At 40.8% G+C, this 19,687-nt stretch overlaps 1 protein-coding gene across 2 annotated transcripts; it reads left to right on the top strand.

The window, feature by feature from the left end:
• The first annotated feature begins 13,377 nt into the window (after nt 1-13,377).
• On the top strand, nt 13,378-19,481 carry LOC308392526 (uncharacterized protein). Of its 2 annotated transcripts, none has more exons than XM_080875597.1 (4): nt 13,378-13,814; nt 14,114-14,167; nt 14,265-14,612; nt 14,719-19,481. In XM_080875597.1, the coding sequence occupies exon 4, from the start codon at nt 16,408-16,410 to the stop codon at nt 19,246-19,248; it is 2,841 nt and encodes a 946-aa protein (XP_080731723.1). In that variant the 5' UTR covers nt 13,378-13,814; nt 14,114-14,167; nt 14,265-14,612; nt 14,719-16,407; the 3' UTR covers nt 19,249-19,481. The 2 variants fall into 2 exon arrangements, with proteins under 2 accessions (XP_080731723.1, XP_080731724.1); XM_080875598.1 differs by having other exon boundaries at nt 13,440-13,814.
• Nucleotides 19,482-19,687: the final 206 nt, after the last annotated feature.

The following is a 19,687-nucleotide window of genomic DNA, read 5'->3' as shown; positions in this document are numbered from 1 at the left end:
GATGTTGAAGCCCAAATTCTCCGCAGAGCTCTCCGCCGGGAGAGAGTGATTAGAGCGTGTTTGGACATTTACATCTTACTTTAAATGGAAAGAAGACAGAAATTATTGTTTTTGACCAAAATATGCCTCTGGGACAATTGACTGACACATTTGGGCCTGTTGCTAACTACCTTACTGATACTGCCAGGAATCTTGGAGTTTTCATGGATAGTTCCTTCAAACTTGACAAACAGGTCTCTAATGTGGTAAAAACTAGCTTTCATCAACTACGCCTAATCTCTAAGGCTAAACCCTACATACCACACAAAGATATGGAGAAACTCATCCATGCTTTCATTATGTCAAGACTGGACTATTGTAACTCACTCTACTTGGGTCTACAATCTTCTCTTCTGCAGCGTCTGCAGCTGGTCCAGAATGCCGCAGCACGTCTCTTGACCGGCACTAGAAAGTTTGACTCTATCACCCCTGTTCTGAAAAATTTACACTGGCTTCCTATCAAATATCGAATTGATTTTAAAATTCTATTGTTTACTTATAAAATTTTGAACAATATGGCACCTGACTACTTAGCTGATCTCCTCTGTCTGTACAGCCCTCAGAGAGCACTAAGATCATCGGGCCAACTGCTCTTGGTGCAACCTAGGTCTCGGCTGAAGACCAGAGGAGGCCGTGCCTTTGCCGTTGCTGCACCCAGGCCATGGAATACTCTCCCTCTTCATATTCGCCCGTCAGATTCCATTCAGTCTTTTAAATCACGTTTAAAAACGTATTTGTTTGATCTGGCATTTAAGGCGAATTAGGGTAATTTACATCTGGCTCTGTATTTAGATAATGTAATTATCTTATATTTTATATATTTGTAATTTATATTTTATTGTGATTTTATTTGTACTGCGATTTTAATGGAAAGCACTTTGGTGTACTTCGGTCTTAAAAATGTGCTATATAAATAAATTTTGATTGATTGATTGATTTTATCATTTCCTGATGATTTTCTGTGTGAACGTTACCGTTTTTCAGCACAATCTATAATTTATTTGAATAACATCCTCAGGCCTAATATTGCTCATGTGACACATCGCGGACATGCTCTCAGTTCTATTAGATTATTCTGTTATTATATGTTACCTTATATATGTAATCAAAGTAGGTGAATTAGAATACTGCTGTAGATCACATTATACCCTTTAATATAGAGTGTGTGAGCTGTATGTAGTTTAGTTCTCATTATACTTTTGAGTTAACAGAACATATTCACATATTAGTTCATTAGATAAATGTGCATCACTCTGTATCCTTGATCTGCTGGGAATGTGTTACACTGTTTTCTTGACATGCTTAATTGTTGAATCATGAAGAGAAGGTTGTAAGCAGGAGACTCTGTGTCTAAGACAGGGGAGATAGATAGACCACATTCCACACCCCCACCTTACAGAAAGCAGAGAAACAACTGCCGAGGTCATAAATTAGGCGCTGTAACAGAGAAAAAATGTGATGTTTTGGCTTTTACGACTAGCTGGGGGCCACTAGAGACTATAAAAAGCTGAGCAACCCGTCACCATTTTGAGACATGTGCCTGACCCTCTGGTAGCATCTCTCCCGTCCGGACGTTGTAATGCTCTGACTGTTGAATTGTATGGAAATAAATGATTGTTGATTGAGCATTGATACACCGAGTATTGTCCTTCCTTCAGCCCAAAGATTCAAAGAATTGGGAGATTTCAACAACTTGGTGCCGTGTGACCCGGATCTTTGGTGTGCTGAGGAGGTGCAGATTTGACCTTTGGTGAGATCGTGAGGCGAGGTGAACAGAAGGCCGGCCTAAAATAAAAAGGTAAGCACAGCCTGTTGTATTATAAATACCAAATGTGCATATTGGGCTTTCCAAATTAATCTGTTCGCTGAGTCACATGTATTTTCACAGTAAATTTGTCGGTGTCTGGTTTTTGGCGCAAGATACTAACAACATAAGTTGAGGCTGAATTCCAGTGTGTTAAATAAACTGCTTCTACCGAGATACTAATAACATACTACGTTGAGCCAGTTGCAGCCACTTTACCTTCCACATTTAATTTTGTCTAATACTGGCTTCTGTAGCAATAATACGTTAGAATTTCTTCTGAAGACGCGGCCATTAGTCCAGTACATTGAAGTCGAGGTTTGTTTATTTTGTTTATGGTGTCAGTGACGTCCTGGCTTTTGCCGGCTATGAAATAGAAGTTGATTTAAGGAAAAGCAGATGCTGGCTTCACGGTGCAGTTGAACGCTGGCAACGCGAGAGCGAAACACGTCCGTAGGTTTGGTTTATGATACTTTTTTGTGTTACTTTTTTCCGCGGAATTTGCATGTTATCAGCATATGCTGCCATCAGAATTTCGGCCTCAAGCGCTGTAAAATACATTGACCGCGCCTTCTTTCCCTCCGTCTCCATGGTGACTCGCTTAATCTGTGCTCCGCTTATCAGGGCTTTATGTATCCTCGTGCGCGCTTCACTTGGGGTTAAAGCAACTCCGCGTTGATTGAACTAATTGTTATCAGCCTTTCTGAAACCGAATATTCCGAGTTGGACAGTTCGGGGTTACTCAACCCTGAGTATCGTTTTTCACTCTGAGTTTTCTAAACCGGCTTCCTGAAACAGGGCCCAGGAGGTCACACAAACGCACGCCCAAACACACACACACACACACACACACACACATTGGAATGCTGATTCACTGAGAAGTGATCCACATACACACACACACGCACACACACATACACGCTGATGCAATGAAGAATGCTTTGCTTATGCTGATATGCAAAATGCTGCACACAAACATCCCAATACATAATTTTTATGAGGAGCCATTGATTACTTAGAATGTGTTATATGTCACCTAGAAGGCATTTATGTAGATTTTAGGAATAAGGTCTAAAAAAGTTTGGTTATGAAAACAATGTCTGTGCGTGATGTCTGTTTATGGCTCAAGGCCTTGACTGAGTTCTTTGCTGTGCTTCACACAGACCTGATGAGGAACAGTGGCACAGAGTGAAAATGATGAATTAATAGTGTAAGGTTAGGTTGGAGTACGGCATTTTCTGTGATTGAGTTTTAATTCAAGGAGGAACAAAAGGTGTTACGGCACCTGAGCTTCTCATTCCCACACAATATTGTCCCGGCAGGAAGCAAAATGTTCCTGTGAATTTCTGGTTGATTGTTTGGTTTTGTTTAGCGCTAGTTTCTTAATGATATTCTTGTAATCACTGATACTGGACGCTCTATGGTCCTAGTTTTACTGGACCTCTCTTCGGCCTTTGATATGGTAGACCATAACATTTTATTACTAAGACTTGAGCACACTGTGGGTATTAGAGGCACTGCCCTCGACTGGTTTAAATCATACCTCGCTGATAGATCCTTATCAGTTCACTTAGGCACCTTCTCCTCTTCCTCCGCTCCGGTCTGTTGTGGTGTGCCTCAAGGATCAGTTTTAGGCCCTATTCTCTTCTCATTGTATTTGCTCCCTCTAGGCGCAATCTTTGAAAAATACAATATCGCCTTCCACTGTTATGCCGATGACATACAGATCTATTTTGAACTTACTGACGACCTTGCTGTGTCCCTGCACTACTTTCAAGAATGCATGCGGGAGGTCAAAGAATGGTTCCTGAGTAATTCCCTCGTTTTAAATGATAAGAAGACTGAGATTGTGGTGTTCAACAGTAAAATCCCTCGTGCCCAACTCTGTGCTGCCCTGGGTTCCTTTGCTAGTTTTTCTTGTGACTATGTCAGTAACTTGGGTGTACTGCTGGATAGCTCGCTCAAACTCGATAAGCAAGTGTCTGCTGTAGTGAGATCTAGCTTCCACCAACTGCGCCTTATCTCTAAGGCTAGGCATTATATTCCGCATGAGGACCTGGAGAAGCTTATTCACGCTTTTGTGACCTCCAGGTTGGATTATTGTAACTCCTTGTACTATGGTCTTCCCTCTTCTCTTCTTCTTAAACTGCAAACAGTCCAAAATGCAGCAGCCCGCCTTTTGACTGGTACCAGGAAATTTTGCCATATTACCCCTGTCCTAGCTAGCCTGCATTGGCTGCCCATAAAGTACCGTATTCAATTTAAAGTATTACTCCTTACTTTCAAAACTATTAATAAATTAGCGCCAAGTTACCTTAGTGAACTTCTCAAACCACATACTCCTGCTAGAACACTCAGATCTGCCACTCAACTACTTCTGACCCGACCCAGATCTCGACTGAAGTCCCGGGGTGACCGTGCGTTTGCTCTGGCTGCCCCGGTACTGTGGAATACCCTTCCTCTCGACCTCCGCGCATCTGATTCCATTGCACTGTTCAAATCATGATTAAAAACCCACTTATTCAATCTTGCCTTTCCCTCTAGTTAATATTTCTTTTATGATTTTATATCATGCACTTTTATGCTCATTTAAATTCTTGTTTGCTCTGTACCTGTTGCTTTCCTATGTATTAGTGACAGTTATCTGTTTGCATATTTAGTACTTGCTTTGGTCCTATTTCTATTATCCTCCTCATATACTCTATTTTACTTGTTAAGCACCTTGGCATACCCTTGGTTTTTAAGTGTGCTTTATAAATAAAGTTTATTATTTATTATAGTTTGATGTTATCAGTGAGCTTTGGCTTGTGTTCTTTCTCGTAAGCGAGAGAGGGATAGTTTTATGCTTGGACATGTCTGCAACGGGCCCTAGTTTGTGTTATTTTAGTAGTATTTTGTTGGTTATGTCTGTTTTCGTTTTGTTACAGTGCACTGAGATAAGAAAATCTGAGAGGTGTGATCCACCGGTGGTGATATGTTGATATTTTGTGAGTTTATGATTTAACAATCAGCTCTTTAAACCAGGCCTGAAAGATTGAGATTTAAAGCGCTATGAAATATTCTTACAAAAACAGTTGCAAAGTGTGCTTCTCCATGATTGCAATTGGCTTGGGAGAAATTCACTTATAGGGAACACTGAGAAGTTCTGAGTCTAAAAGGATTGCACCGAGTCAATCCGGCCCAAAAAACAACAAGGAATTGTTTTCCTTTAAAATGATGACGTCATCTTGCTGGTGATGGAGGCTCGAATAGGTTGCGCGTGAGACTCCATTATCAGCAACATCTGGTATGAATGTGTATGGACTGTGATGGACTGACGACTAAAAGTTTTGACTGACTTGATACTGAGACAATGACTGCACCCACTTTAGGATTAGTAAATGCCAATAAACAATTCACCCAGCCGACAAGAGAAGGGTGGATGCTTCGCTTTGTTTTGTTTTGTTTTTTCAGGAGCAGGAGGATAAGAGAGACTGGAGGAGGAGACTCTAGCTTCACATAAGTATGAACTGCAGACTTAACACTGTGGTTGCTGATTTTGAGTTACTGATGTTTGCATCAAGAAAACTGTGCTATATTAACTGTGTTTTGATTAAGGTATCATGTTATATTATTGGGAATGCCAAATGCTACAGTGGAGATAACTATTGATATCACTCATGACTGGAATATGTTATTATTAACCATAGCAGGCCACTGTAAAAAGTCAATTAAATTTTATAGAGGAAAATCGCCAAAATGGAACAATACCTATGAATGACTGGCCACATTCAGAATAGAGATATGCAATAATAAACATTGGTCCACGTGATTTAGGTTCTCACTTGAAATAGTAAGTTATTAAATGTAGAATATAATCGACAGGGACATTTGATAGGATGTGGTACTGCAAAAGAACAAGAGCAAAGTAAATAAAGAAAATATTGTGTTTAGTTTGGATAAATTCAAATTAAAATGTACCATTACACTCAGAGGATCAATATGGAATAAAACATATGCAAAATTTGTAGGAAGTACATGACTGATAACTGTTCTGTCCTGAGCGTTTGTTTCCAGAGCACCCACTTGACCACACCAACAGTTTCTCGCCACCGAGGCGGGGTACTTGCAAAAAGAATAAAATAAAAATCTGAGTTTAACAAAACATTTTAAATGTAAATATCAAGCTTACCTTTCTTTTTCCATGAAATGTGCTTGTGGGCACGCCAGCCATTTTGAAAAGGTGGGCAAAACAATTGGCAAGGCCACACCCCCACACGTGTGATATAATTTTAAAGGTACTGTTGCCCTCTCTAAGAAACATCAGGACTTAGAGGAGTGGCAAGTAGAGTATGCGAGCTACAAGCAAAAACTAAAATGTGTACTACAGTGTGCAAAAATGAAATACTGGGTTATCAGGGGGTCATGAGGGACATTTATAAAACTAAAAGTCCCACTAACCTTAAAGTGCACTTGAAAAGCTCACACAAGAAGGTTAACCTAGCTTACCTAGAAGACCTCATCAGGGGGAGCACACTCCCCCTCCTTGAAGAGCTCACCCACTCAACCCGCATCCCCAGAAAACAGCTAACCCCAGATAAGGCAGCGTGATGCATCCCGAGACAACAGGACTGGGACATCTAAATAAAGGTGTGAAACAATCGCCTTCAAAAGGTTATCAATTCACTTCAACCAAAATTAGGACCACACGGTGCGGCAAGAGTTAATAGTTATTAGTCTCAACACCCAAGGATAACCAGAAGAGCATGACTGATATGATGGAACTGGGATTTTGTTACACTTAATTTTTGCAAAACACAAACAAAACTAAATTGAAACTAAGGATTTTCAGAAAATAAAAACTAGACTAAACTAGCAAAGAATTGGTAAAAACTGATTAAAACTGATGAAAATTGCAAAACTATTACAACCCTGGTCCAGACTAAGATGGCGTTGGACATCTTCAGGGCAGAAAAGGGTTGGTGTGACCAAGGTGTGGTTTGGCTTGTTGTATGTACATTTCAAAATGTTACAGCTCTGGATGGACCAGTTACCAGGGCATGGAAGGATGACAGACTTTATTACATGAGGAGAAGGGACATTTTCGGGATCGAAGATCCTCAGGGATGACAAGGCTGGAGCAACGGTACTCGAGAGAAGAATTTCTGATACTTTCTGAGATATGATGTCACCAACCTTCTCTTTTAATTGTCTAGCTCCAATGAATTGACACATGGGAGTGTGTCAAAAAGGGGGAGTTGAGTTTGAACATCAAACAATGGTTTTATGAACATCTTATGACGTTATTTCTGTGTTTAATAATTTAGCTATGGTAAAACTTAAGCTTATAATGTGTTAGACTTAGAAAGGGTTCACTAATTTTTGATTTCTTTTACACACACATAGATTATGATTAGAATAGGTCCTGAACATAATATTTTAAACCAAATTTGAATCATTAGAAGAACAATGGATAACAATATTAGATTATCAAGGCTAGGGAGAGAGGTGTTTTGGTTTTCTGTCTCTTGCAGAGAAAGGAACAGACACCAGACGGGGACACGGAGATGTGAGGACCCTTCACAGCAGAGACAGATGTAGGGACAGCCGAGACAGCAACTGGGGTCAAGTGTCATGACGTTTGGGCTCCTGGAGAAGATGGATCCCACAAACACAGCAATAACCATGAAGGGGTTGGCGAAAACCAGGAACACCAGACACGCCGGTGACCCCAAAATACACAGATCCTTGTTTGAAATCGGGGCAGAATAATCCCCAGAACTGTGCAATGACTAAAGGGTGGTCTAACCCCGGAGGTCGAAGAAAGAAGCTGAGAATCACCCAACTGGAAGACACTGGTAGCTGCAGCAATAAAAATAAAGGTTAAAAGCTCCTTAGACAGAGGTTCTAGTCTAAGTACATTTGAAAGGTATAAGGTGGCATTAAAATGGGAGTGGAAAACTGGAGCACCAAAATAAAGCTGTGGGAGAATTGGGGAGTGATGGGAGAGTCATCTGTAACTGCTGTTATGGTTGTAAATCTAACTTTGCTTGCATCTGAACTGCGTGAACACAGAGGTCATCCCACATATGGTCCACCCGTTAAAGGGGGACAGAGGGCCTCAGGATCAAGAAAACCTGGACCTTGCGACCCTGGAGTGCATGTTGTAAGTGATCTCTTTCAGAGATCAAAAGGGGGAATTATTAGATTATTCTGTTATTATATGTTACCTTATATATGTAATCAAAGTAGTTGAATTAGAATACTGCTGTAGATCACATTATACCCTTTAATATAGAGTGTGTGAGCTGTATGTAGTGTAGTTCTCATTATACTTTTGAGTTAACAGAACATATTCACATATTAGTTCATTAGATAAATGTGCATCACTCTGTATCCTTGATCTGCTGGGAATGTGTTACACTGTTTTCTTGACATGCTTAATTGTTGAATCATGAAGAGAAGGTTGTAAGCAGGAGACTCTGTGTCTAAAGACAGGGGAGATAGATAGACCACATTCCACACCCCCACCTTACAGAAAGCAGAGAAACAACTGCCGAGGTCATAACTTAGGCGCTGTAACAGAGAAAAAATGTGATGTTTTGGCTTTTACGACTAGCTGGGGGCCACTAGAGACTATAAAAAGCTGAGCAACCCGTCACCATTTTGAGACATGTGCCTGACCCTCTGGTAGCATCTCTCCCGTCCGGACGTTGTAATGCTCTGACTGTTGAATTGTATGGAAATAAATGATTGTTGATTGAGCATTGATACACCGAGTATTGTCCCTCCTTCAGCCCAAAGATTCAAAGAATTGGGAGATTTCAACAGTTCATTACATATTATTTGTATCGCACTTCGGTTTCTTGCAAACGGGAGCTTTCTGTATAATATTGGTGATGCTGAGCACGTTTCCAAGGCTACCGTCTGTCGGGCAGTCAGGAATGTTACAGTTGCACTGAAACGTCTCCTGTACTCGTCTGTGGTGTTCCCCGGTCATAGACCCACAAGATTTATCAAAGAGGGATGCCACAAAATTGCAGGTATCAGGATGAACAAAACTTAATTCATGATGTGGTGATACTTGAACTACTACTTAAATTTTACATTTATTCTCACGGTTCCCAGGCGTGATTGGCTGTATAGATGGCACTCACATTCCAATCATTGCTCCTTCAGTACATGAAGGAGACTATGTGAACAGGAAGTCTTTCCACAGCATTAATGTACAGGTACATAGTTCCCTGTAGCATTTCAAACTAACAAATTATTTCATTATAGTAATGGATGCTAATTTGTGTTCTCTGCACTGTGAAGATCATATGTGATGCTGCCAACATTATCACAAATGTGGAAGCCAAGTGCTCAGCCTCTGTGAGTGGTGGTGGTGGAGGACCCCCACCTGTTTTTCAGGCCTCCGCTTTTTTTCTGTTGGCTATAACGGGTCACATTTGAGCATACAGAGTAAGCAAATATGTACTTGTAATGTGCTCAGATAATTTCAATAAGTGCTTACAGAGGGGAAATTAATGTAGCCTCTAACTGCAATTGATTTACATCGGACACACAGACCAAGCACTATGGCTCATAATACAATTACACCTTACCTGTTTGGACTATATTTTTATATTTCATTTTTACTTGCTAAAATAAAATAATATAATAAAATAACGTGTTGAATAGGTGGAAATCCCTCGATCAATGTTTAAATTAACACTCACGCATTGACTCTGTCGGCTATGTTTTGCCATGCATGCTCACTTTCTTTTGCAGCTGAGGCTGTGTTACTTTTTTTCCACGGAATTTGCATGTTATCAGCATATGCTGCCATCAGAATTTTGGCCTCAAGCGCTGTAAAATACATTGACCGCGCCTTCTTTCCCTCCGTCTCCATGGTGACTCGCTTAATCTGTGCTCCACTAATCAGGGCTTTATGTATCCTCGTGCGCGCGCTTAATTTGGGGTTAAAGCAACTCCGCGTTGACTGAACTAATTGTTATCAGCCTTTCTGAAACCGAATATTCCGAGTTGGACAGTTCGGGGTTACTCAACCCCGAGTATCGTTTTTCACTCTGAGTTTTCTAAACTGGCTTCCTGAAATAGGGCCCAGATAAGGAACGAATGAAAACACAGACTAAAGCACACAGGAGGTGATCAGGGGTAGTGTAAGTGTTGGAGTCAAATGTTAAATGTTGCCATCATTGTACTTAAACTTGTAAGTCTTGGTTCAAACCATATGGTCAAGGACATTCCTTTGTTTGTGACCCCCTCCCCAGCCTGTTGAATGGTGGGGGAGGCTGTAGTCTTTTATTACAGGCACAGCCTATGTGAGGGTTCTGTTTTCTTGTTTAGTAAACGTCCTGCCTTTATGACCCTTTTGGTGAGCAGGAGGTCACACAAACGCACGCCCAAACACACACACACATGCACACGCATACACACAGACACATACCTAGAAACTAGAATTCTGTGATCTGTTGTGTACACGTAGCCTGGGTTTTGGGGTAAGTCGCGTTTCCTGCCGCAAACGTAAAAGAAGTCCAAGGGTGAAATACACTGCAAAGTATTTATTGGGCAGTACGTGGTGTGTGGATCGTTGACGAATGAAGTGAAATTGTGCGCTAAGCAGAAGTGAGTGTGTCTGGCATCACGGTGTGTGTGAAAAGGTATCCAGCTGGGGCAGACATGATTCTGCAGGTCACCTGCCCAGTGGACAAAAAGAAATAAAATATTTGTGTGGATGAAGTATGAATGATAACATGAAGAGTGTTTGGTGTTTCTCAGTCTGAAACAACTGTAACGCTACTTTCTGTTTTGGAGAAAAGGACAGTTTAAAAAAAACAGGGAGATGTGTGTTGTTTTAAGCAGTGATGAGAATAATGAAAATTTGATGACAGAGGAACACAAAAACATACAGAAAATGCATTAACCATGCTAACCCTACATGCATATACACATACAATGATACTCATGAAGACCAGACGGCATCTTAAGCATGAGATTCTGCTTGTCATCTTGTCCAAGTCACTTAGTGTGATGAAAAGTGATGCAAAGACCATTGGACTAATAGCAAATTAGTTTAAAAAAAAAAAAAGATCAAATAATAGCAAACAAGTGTGTAGGAAAGGCAGCTTTAACAACATGTTCTGCTGGAGATGCAGCTCCTCAGACATCGATTAAACCTGCCTAATAACACACACACATGCAATGAAAATCAGCTTGTTACCAAATGCTGAATTTATCCAATGCTGACAAATTAACTCTGTAGGCTGCAGGACAACAGTTTAACTTTTGTGGGGAAAAAGATTCTGGTTTGAACAACCAGTGATCAGACAATAAATTTAGTTGTTAATATAGTAAATTGGGAGATGCTTTCTGTCTGATGCAGCACAAGTAATTTACTGTATGAGGGAAATTCTATTTTTGTGATAACATTTTGAACATGCATTTCTGTTGTCCTGTCAACTTGGTGGGATGGTAGCTGATATGCAAATTAGCTGATCATAATTAGATTAAGGAAAGGTGACTGAATTTTAGCACAAGTGAATGGGATGTGTTGGAGACTCTAAAACACTGAGTTTCCTGTTTTGATGTGCGAGTGAACCCTGCACCCAGATACACAATACTGAACACATAAGAACAAACTTGTTTTGTGAAGTGCATGACAACATGTCACGTGTTTTATGATGAAGGGAAAGAAGGAAAACTGAATAAAACGTGTCTGTGGCCTAAATGAGTGAGCTGATTGTGAGTTTCTGGTGTGTGAGAATTTAAAAAAGAATGGGGAACTGACTGACTGGTTAAAGCTGACAAGACTGACTGATTTAACATCATTGTGTGAAGTTCAGTGGCATGTCCAGCGGGGGGGGGGGCACGGGCCACAGCCCCAACCAGACTGGCCACCCCAGGTGCCACCCCGAAGCTAAAACAATAAAATTCAATCAAATGTACGATCATGTTTTCACAGTGAAGCTCAGATATCCGAGTGTAAGTGAATGCAGCATCGGCTTCTGCACTATGAGCATCACCTTAGGAAAGGTAGGAGAGCCAAGCACGAAAGACGGTGTTCTGGGAATCCATCCTACCTGGCAAACCATCCTACCCGTTGTTTCTGCGCATGCGCACAACACGAAATTCAGTGCCAAACCATCCTACCTTTGTGAATGTCACCTACAAGCATACTTAAACGGCTAAAATTTAGTGGCAAATCGTCCTACTTTTGTTAATCTGAGCTAGAAGCATACTTTAACAGCTAAGATTCAGTGGCAAATCATCCTACCTTTGTTAATAACAGCTAGACACATACTCTGACGGGTAAAATTAAGTGCCAAACCATGCTACCTTTGTGAATGTTACCTACAAGCATACTTTAAAGGGTAAACCATCCTGGCTGTATGAATATGAGCTACAAGTATACTCTGATGGGCAAAGTTAGGTGGCAAACCGTCATACCTACTTAAATTGGCCTGGAATTACTCTGTGACAGCAGAAATGTGCATAAACTACTTACGGTAGGACGTTTTGCCAAAGTAGGATGGTTTGTCAGAAAAAATTTTCGGCGAAAGAAAATGAGGAGAGAATAAATGTCCCGGTACGTAATATTAAGTTTGTTGAGTTTAGTAAACTTCGGTGAAATTAGAATACAAAGAAAAAAATAACACTTGAAGAATTATTGCAGCCGTCGAATATTTCAGACAGTATGCTACAGAGAGTGATATTATACCCCTTTCGTCAAAAAAAGTGACAGGTTACTTCCGGAGCTCATTAATTATTCATGAGCTCCGGAAGTCCGGAAGTAATTAAGTAATAAAAATATGATATTCATAAAAATATGATATTCATAAAAATATAATTGATTATTTAGAAAGTTTCTTATATATCAAAATAGCATTCTTTTATTTCTTTAAGCAATTAAATTTTTATTTTTATTTTTTTTATGCTCAAAAAACGCCATCTGGTGGCGGGTCAGTGTGTGTTCGCTCGCCCGAGGCTGTGTGTCTGGGCGCGCGGGGGCGCGCCCGTGTCTCCGGACCGTGCTCTCTCGGGCTCCGTGCTCATGTGTTTAAAAATGTATTAAACCATATTAAAATTGTTTAGTTAAACTTGTGCTTTTGTAACGTTCAGTATGGCCACAAACACATGCTGCATGCCTTGGGGGAAAACTTTATTTAGATTTATATGCATTTGTAGATTTAGAATAAAACTCATACTCAGAAAAAACTCGCGATCCCCTAACCCTAACCCTCCTTAGAAACATAAGCAGGGAAAACTCCTTAAAAAACCCTCCGCGATTTCTCCAAAACCCTACAATAACTTGTTAGGGTACCCCCTCTATTCCCAAAACCTTATATTCGATAACAGGGGAAATCCTGAAAAAATCCTTAGTCTTTTTTCTCAAATTCAGCGCCCCGCGGCTCCCTTCATGCTCAGCCAAACAAAGCCAAAACTCCTTTTAAAAATTTCTCCGCGATTTCTCCAAAACCCCTAGAATAACTTGTTAGCTACCCCTCTATTCCCAAAAACCTTATATTCGATAACAGGGAAAATCCTTATTCTTTTTTCTTCAAAAACTTCCCTCTTACTAGCAAGCTCTAAAATTCAACCCACACTCTAAGTTCTACCTCGCTCTTAATCTCCGATCCACAACTTCTTGCAGAGCACAATTTTTTCCTGCTTGTTCGCTCCCCGCTCTGCTCCCTAATGCGCTGCTTACCTCGTTTGAAAATTCCCCCCTTAGACCAACTCCGCCTCACTGCGCCCCGCTGCCAATCACATAACCCTTGCACCGCTCCCTTCGCACCCCGGTTAGCCAATCCGCTCCAGGTCTGATTTTACGATCTCCCGCTGATGTTAAGACTATCTTCGAACCCCCAGAAGAGATCTGACTTCAGAGGTATCAACAACTGGCGCCGCTCAGACTGCTTGCGAGCTCAACAGCCATGAAACCAGGGATCAACAACTACCTTCACGTGCCCTATGTGCATATCACTCGGTAAGTGTTAATCTTGCTCTCTAACTACATTTTCGCATTTTCCTTTTTACCATTCTGTCAATCCTTTCATCTTCAAAAAAGCCATGCAAATAGGCTCTGTAACACTTGGAATACACTTTTTAAAACATATATAAGCTCCCCTCTAACACTCAGAGCTAAAAAGTGCGTTTGTAAGTTAAACTATAGCAGCGATCATGGCCTCATCAGGTACCTCATTTTTTCTCACTCTTGTTCATATAATGTTTATATTTTTACTGTTTTTTCCCCGTTTGTAAATACTCGATGTTATTTCTTTTCAGACTCTGAGATAAACCTGCTCAACTCCTCTTTTTTTGAGTCTCTCGATCGAATTGGTAGGTTTGGTTCATTCTTGTTCCCCTTCTTAACAGCTAATTGTACAAGAAAAACAAAACATTTACCCTCTTTTTTCATTTTTATCAAACTTTCTAGATATCTCTGACTTGGACACCTTTATTGGTACGAGTTCCCCGAATTCTTCACCACCAGTGCTTGTGCGATCCACAGAAAAGAATATTCGTCTCTCCACACGGGACAGACAGCATTTGCTCTCTACGCTAGATCGCCCTGCTTCATCTGGCCCCAGTTCCATTCCCGTCGGAGCTTGTTCTCTCCCGCAACCCTCTGGGAAAAACTTGCGCCTGTCCGCCGGGGACAGGCAAGATTTGCTCTCCGAGCTCACTCCCGATGCTCCGGCCGATCGGAGCCCCAGAAACGCTTCTTATTCTCCGCCATCAGACACACGAAATGCACCGCGCCTGCCTTTGAGACCCAATCACGGTCAGTCTCTCTAGGTTCTCGCTTTTTTTCTCATTTCTTTTTTAAAATAAAAACTAACCCTTTTCTATTTAACTTTACTGTTTGTATCTTACCCTCAAATTCTCAGGGCGTTTCAGAAGGAGTAGCAGCAGGACCCGCAGGATCGCAAGGACAACGAGGACAACGCGAACACGCACCCGAAGGCAGCTGGCTTCAATCGCTCTTCGCGCGGTCTCTCTGTTCGCTGAATTAGTTCAGCTCATCTTATAAAAACTTTGTTTTTGATTTTTTTTTTTTCATTTTGCTTTTCAAACATACTCTCTTTTGTGGTTTTTTGTTCTTTTAATATATTCCTGTTAAACAATAATAATAAAATAAATGGATAACCAGGAACAAGATATTACAGACCCGTTTCTTGCTTTAGAAACAGCGTTAGCTAGGTTAAATGAAAATATACACCATTCTCAGATTACATATTCACAAAACAGTGAGCAACCTGAGGTGATCAATAATAATGATCCTTTAGAATTGCTTAATTTAGCTCTTGCCCGATTAGCACCCAATGAAAGTGCCTTTCAAAATATTTCTTTGAGTTTGGGATTGGATCATGATGAGATCCAAACAGAGTCAGACGCGGTTCATTCACAAATGAGTCTGACACAAAACATCTCCTCTTCTGATCCGTTTTTAGCAATTAATAGAGCTTTAGAAGCTTTGGCCCAAATACAAAATGAGGTTCAAATACCGCCAGAGTTATTGAGTCAAATAAACAGGCTAAATCAAAATCGTTTCATTGATTCTCAAAGCCAGCATTCGCTAGTCTTTTCCCCAGAAAATGCGTGTCCCAACGAACCGCTCAGCCGCAGCCCCCCGATACAGCTGTCAACCACTTTCAATGACTCTAATCCTCATCAATCACTCAGCTCTCCCGCAGACATTGTCTCTGCGAACGAGCCACTTAACCCAGTAAACCATGATCACTCCTTTCAACAAGGGGGTAATCCAGACCAGAGTTGCGCCTGTAATTCAGCACAACCCTCTATAGTTGTTAGAAATAAATTTAATAACGTTGAAATTAGAGAAATTTTGAATTTTCCTCCTCCAAACGATATACCCGACTATGCGCATTATTATCAAAGCGTAATGTCTAGTGCACGTGAAATATCAAACAGGGTTTTCTCTCACGCACGTCCAGGTGATTATATCCAGTTAGAATTGATAGGCCAGCAGCTACAAAATAATGTTTCAGTGATTTTACGTGATAATCATGATTTATCTGAATTTGAAAATTTATTCTTGAGAGCGGTACAGTCAAACTGGTCAGTAATGTGTGATGGCTCGTTGGAGGTTGTAGCTCAGATTGTTACACCCCCAAATGGCAGTGGGAAAAGATTGCTTAAACACATACTCGACAGCGAAATTGTGAAAAAGAAAACACGGTTTTTATACGTGGTCCATAACCCCTCGAATAAGTTGTGTTTTGCTACAAGTGTTGCCCACCTTCTGCAACCCGATTTTAATGACTATCAAGCACAAACATTAGCTAGAGAAATTCAACAAAAAGCTGGTCTAAATGATCAAACGCCTGTTGGGTTTAATCAAATAATTACATTTGAAAGGTTACTAGGATGTAAAATTATAGTATTTTACCGTAACGAGCATGATCGCACCCTTTGTAAATTTCAGACTAGTACAGTGAATAGCGCAAAAGCCTTGTGTTTATTTTTATTTGACAATCATTACTACGCTATCAAAAATCTTAAAGGATTTTTGGGCACAGCGTATTTGTGTACTCATTGTTACATAGGCTTTAACCATGTGTTATCCCATTTCTGCCCTGCTCGTTGCTCAGTCTGTATGCAGCCTGACTGCAACGATCATTTCCTCTCCCCTATTGTATGTACCGATTGTAATCGCACCTGTAGATCTCGTTATTGTTTTGAGAGCCATAAAAAAACTCGTTGAGAGGCGTGAAAGGTCTGCCAGCAACTGTGACCTCTACAGGAAATGTATCAAGTGCTCAAGGCTATATTACTTAGCAGCACATGAAAAACCTCACAAATGCCAAAAGAGAAAATGCCAAATCTGTCGTCAGGAAATCTCTAGTGATCATCAAACACATCAGTGCTATATGCAGGTTTTACAACGCGAAACAAAACATAATAACAAGTTGATTTTTTATGATTTTGAAACTTTTGTTAACGAACACGCTGAGCACAGCCCTTTTCTGGTGTGTACAAAAACATCAGATGGTAAATCTTGGAGCTCTCAGGGCGAGCATTGCGTTGAAAACTTTCTTGCTCATTTTAGACGCCCCCTCTTCAAGGGCTCAATCTTTATCGCTCATAATGCAAAGGGTTTCGATGCGTACATTATCCTTCGCGGGTTAGTTAGGCGAGGATTAAAACCAAACTTGATAATGCAAGGTTCCAAAGTGATCAGCTTTACAGACCCAGACTTTAATCAACGTTATATAGACTCGTCATGCTTCCTACCTATGCCATTGTCAGCTATCCCGAAAGCGATGGGATTTTCAGATAGTGTTAAAGGTTTTTTTCCTCATTCTTTCAGCTCCAAACAAAACCTAACTTATGTTGGGCCGTACCCTCCCCCTTCCGCATTTAGTCTCGAGCGCATGACATCAGAAATTAGACAGGAATTTTACAAATGGTATGATTCAGTCAGCTCTGGCCCCTTCAATTTCATGAAACAGGCACTGTTATACTGTAAAAATGATGTTGAAATTCTAGCTCGGGGTTGCACATTGTTTAGAAACGGGTTTATTGAAGAGACAGGAGTAGATCCTTTCAGTCGCAACACGCTTGCAAGCGCTTGTCTTAAAACGTATTTGACAAACTTCATGCCTGCCAATTCTCTGGCCCTGCCCTGTCCTTTAAATTACCATAATCAGGTAAAATCATTTTCCTCATCCTCAATTCAATGGCTCGAATATCTCTCGTTTACGCAAGGTGTTTTTATCAGACATGCGCTCAATCAAGGAGAAAAACAGCTCGGTAGTTATTATGTAGATGGATATTCCGAAAATAATGGTAAAACATACGTGTGGGAATTTTTGGGCTGCTACTTCCATGGGTGTATTAAGTGTTTTTCCAATCAGTCCGATGTTAACCCCCTGGTAGGTTCCTCTTTTGCAGAGTTAAACAGCACCACTCAAGACAGGCTCGCTAGATTGAGAGCTGAGCATAATGTCTCTCTTGTTATAATCTGGGAGCATGAGTGGACCGAGTTAAAACGTAGTGATGAGAGTGTAATCAGCTTTCTCAAACGTTATGATCCACCAGAGCCTTTGATCCCCCGCCATGCTCTCTGTGGAGGCCGTACAAGCCCAGCACAACTTCGCTGTAGTGCCGGGCCCCGTGAGAAAATCAACTATGTCGATGTCACATCCCTGTATCCATATGTAAATAGTACATGTAGTTACCCCTTAGGTCATCCTCAAATAATCTTTCGAAATTTTCAGCACCCTAAAAACTACTTTGGGTTTATCAAAGCCGCCGTTTACCCACCACGACGGCTCTATTTTCCGGTCTTACCATTTAAAACAAAATCAGGAAAACTTCTCTTTACTCTCTGTCGCACTTGTGCTGAAATGAACAACCAACAAGGAGCCTGTAACCATAGTAACGAGGATAGAGCACTGAGAGGGGTGTGGACCACTCCCGAGTTTAACCTCGCATTAGAAAAGGGTTATGAAATAGGTCGAATCACAGAGGTATGGCACTTTGAGAGACAGAGTAACACAATATTCACAGACTATGTACATCATTTCCTGCGCAAAAAACAAGAAGCTTCAGGCTACCCATCAGATGCTGTAACTGAGGAGGCTAAACAGCTTTACATTAAAGACTACCAGGCTAAGCAAGGAATAACTTTAGACCCTGAAAACATAAAACTAAACCCTGCTAAAAGACAAATGGCCAAACTGTGTTTAAACTCTTTTTGGGGAAAATTTGGTCAGAGAAATAATCTCACACAGAGCAAACTGGTGAGTGACCCCGAGGAATTCTTTAACCTCATGTTCTCTCCAAAATACAAAGTGAGCTATTTCTCTTTTGTCAGTGATGATGTGGCTCTTATTCAATGGTGTTATGGTGACCTCTGCACTCCGCTCCCAAACTCCACAGATAACATCTTCATTGCGGCCTTCACTGCTTCATATGGGCGTATGAAACTCTACAGTTACTTGGATCAGCTGCAGGAAAGAGCTATTTACTATGACACTGATAGCGTAGTGTATCTCACTAAAGAAAATCAATCTGAACTAGAAACAGGGAGGTATTTAGGCGAGCTAACAAATGAGTTAGACCAGGATGATTTCATTACAGAGTTTGTTGCAGCAGGACCTAAGAGTTATGGTTACATGACCAGAAAAGGTAAAGTTGTTTTGAAAGCAAAAGGAATCACACAAACACATGATGTCTGCGAGAAGGTCAACTTTGAATCTGTAAAGACTCTTGTTGACAATTACATTGATAACTGTGAAGGAGGGTCTACACTTGAGGCCCCTCAGCACAGTATCGTTCGTAATAAATCAGCCTTTTCACTACAAAATTCATCATTTCCCAAAAAATTCCGTGTTGTTTATGACAAGCGTAGATTGCTGCCAGGAGGTCTGACTTTACCCTTTGGTTATTGATTTTTTGTTATTCGTTTTTGTTTGTTTTTTAAAAAAATGTTTCAGCCTGCTTTAATCGAGTTTGACCCCAGACTTCATGTGCCATTTTCCTGTATGGTTGTCGGGCCAAGTGGCTCTGGAAAGACCTTTTTTGTGAAATCTGTATTGGAAAACTGTGTACATGTTTTGAACAAGCTTATTGACAATGTTGTGTGGGTTTATACATCCTTTCAACCTCTGTGTTCTGAGCTTAGGGGGAGAAAAATAAAAACATTAAATTCATCGAGGGCATTCCTGAATCATTTCAAGATGAGACCTTGTTTCCCCTCACACCAAAGTCATCTCATTGTACTGGACGATGTTATTTTTCAAGCAGCTAATCATCCGGAAGTGGTCCGGATTTAAAAAATAAAAATAAACACACTATCAAAGCGCCTGCTCTCATCTGAAAGAGCCTGTC

The sequence above is a fragment of the Rhamphochromis sp. 'chilingali' genome (assembly GCF_963969265.1).
Source record: "Rhamphochromis sp. 'chilingali' genome assembly, chromosome: 2".
NCBI classification, from domain to species: domain Eukaryota; kingdom Metazoa; phylum Chordata; class Actinopteri; order Cichliformes; family Cichlidae; genus Rhamphochromis; species Rhamphochromis sp. 'chilingali'.
The sequence above is the reverse complement of the archived record's forward strand: the minus strand, read 5'-3'. Positions and strand labels throughout refer to the sequence as shown.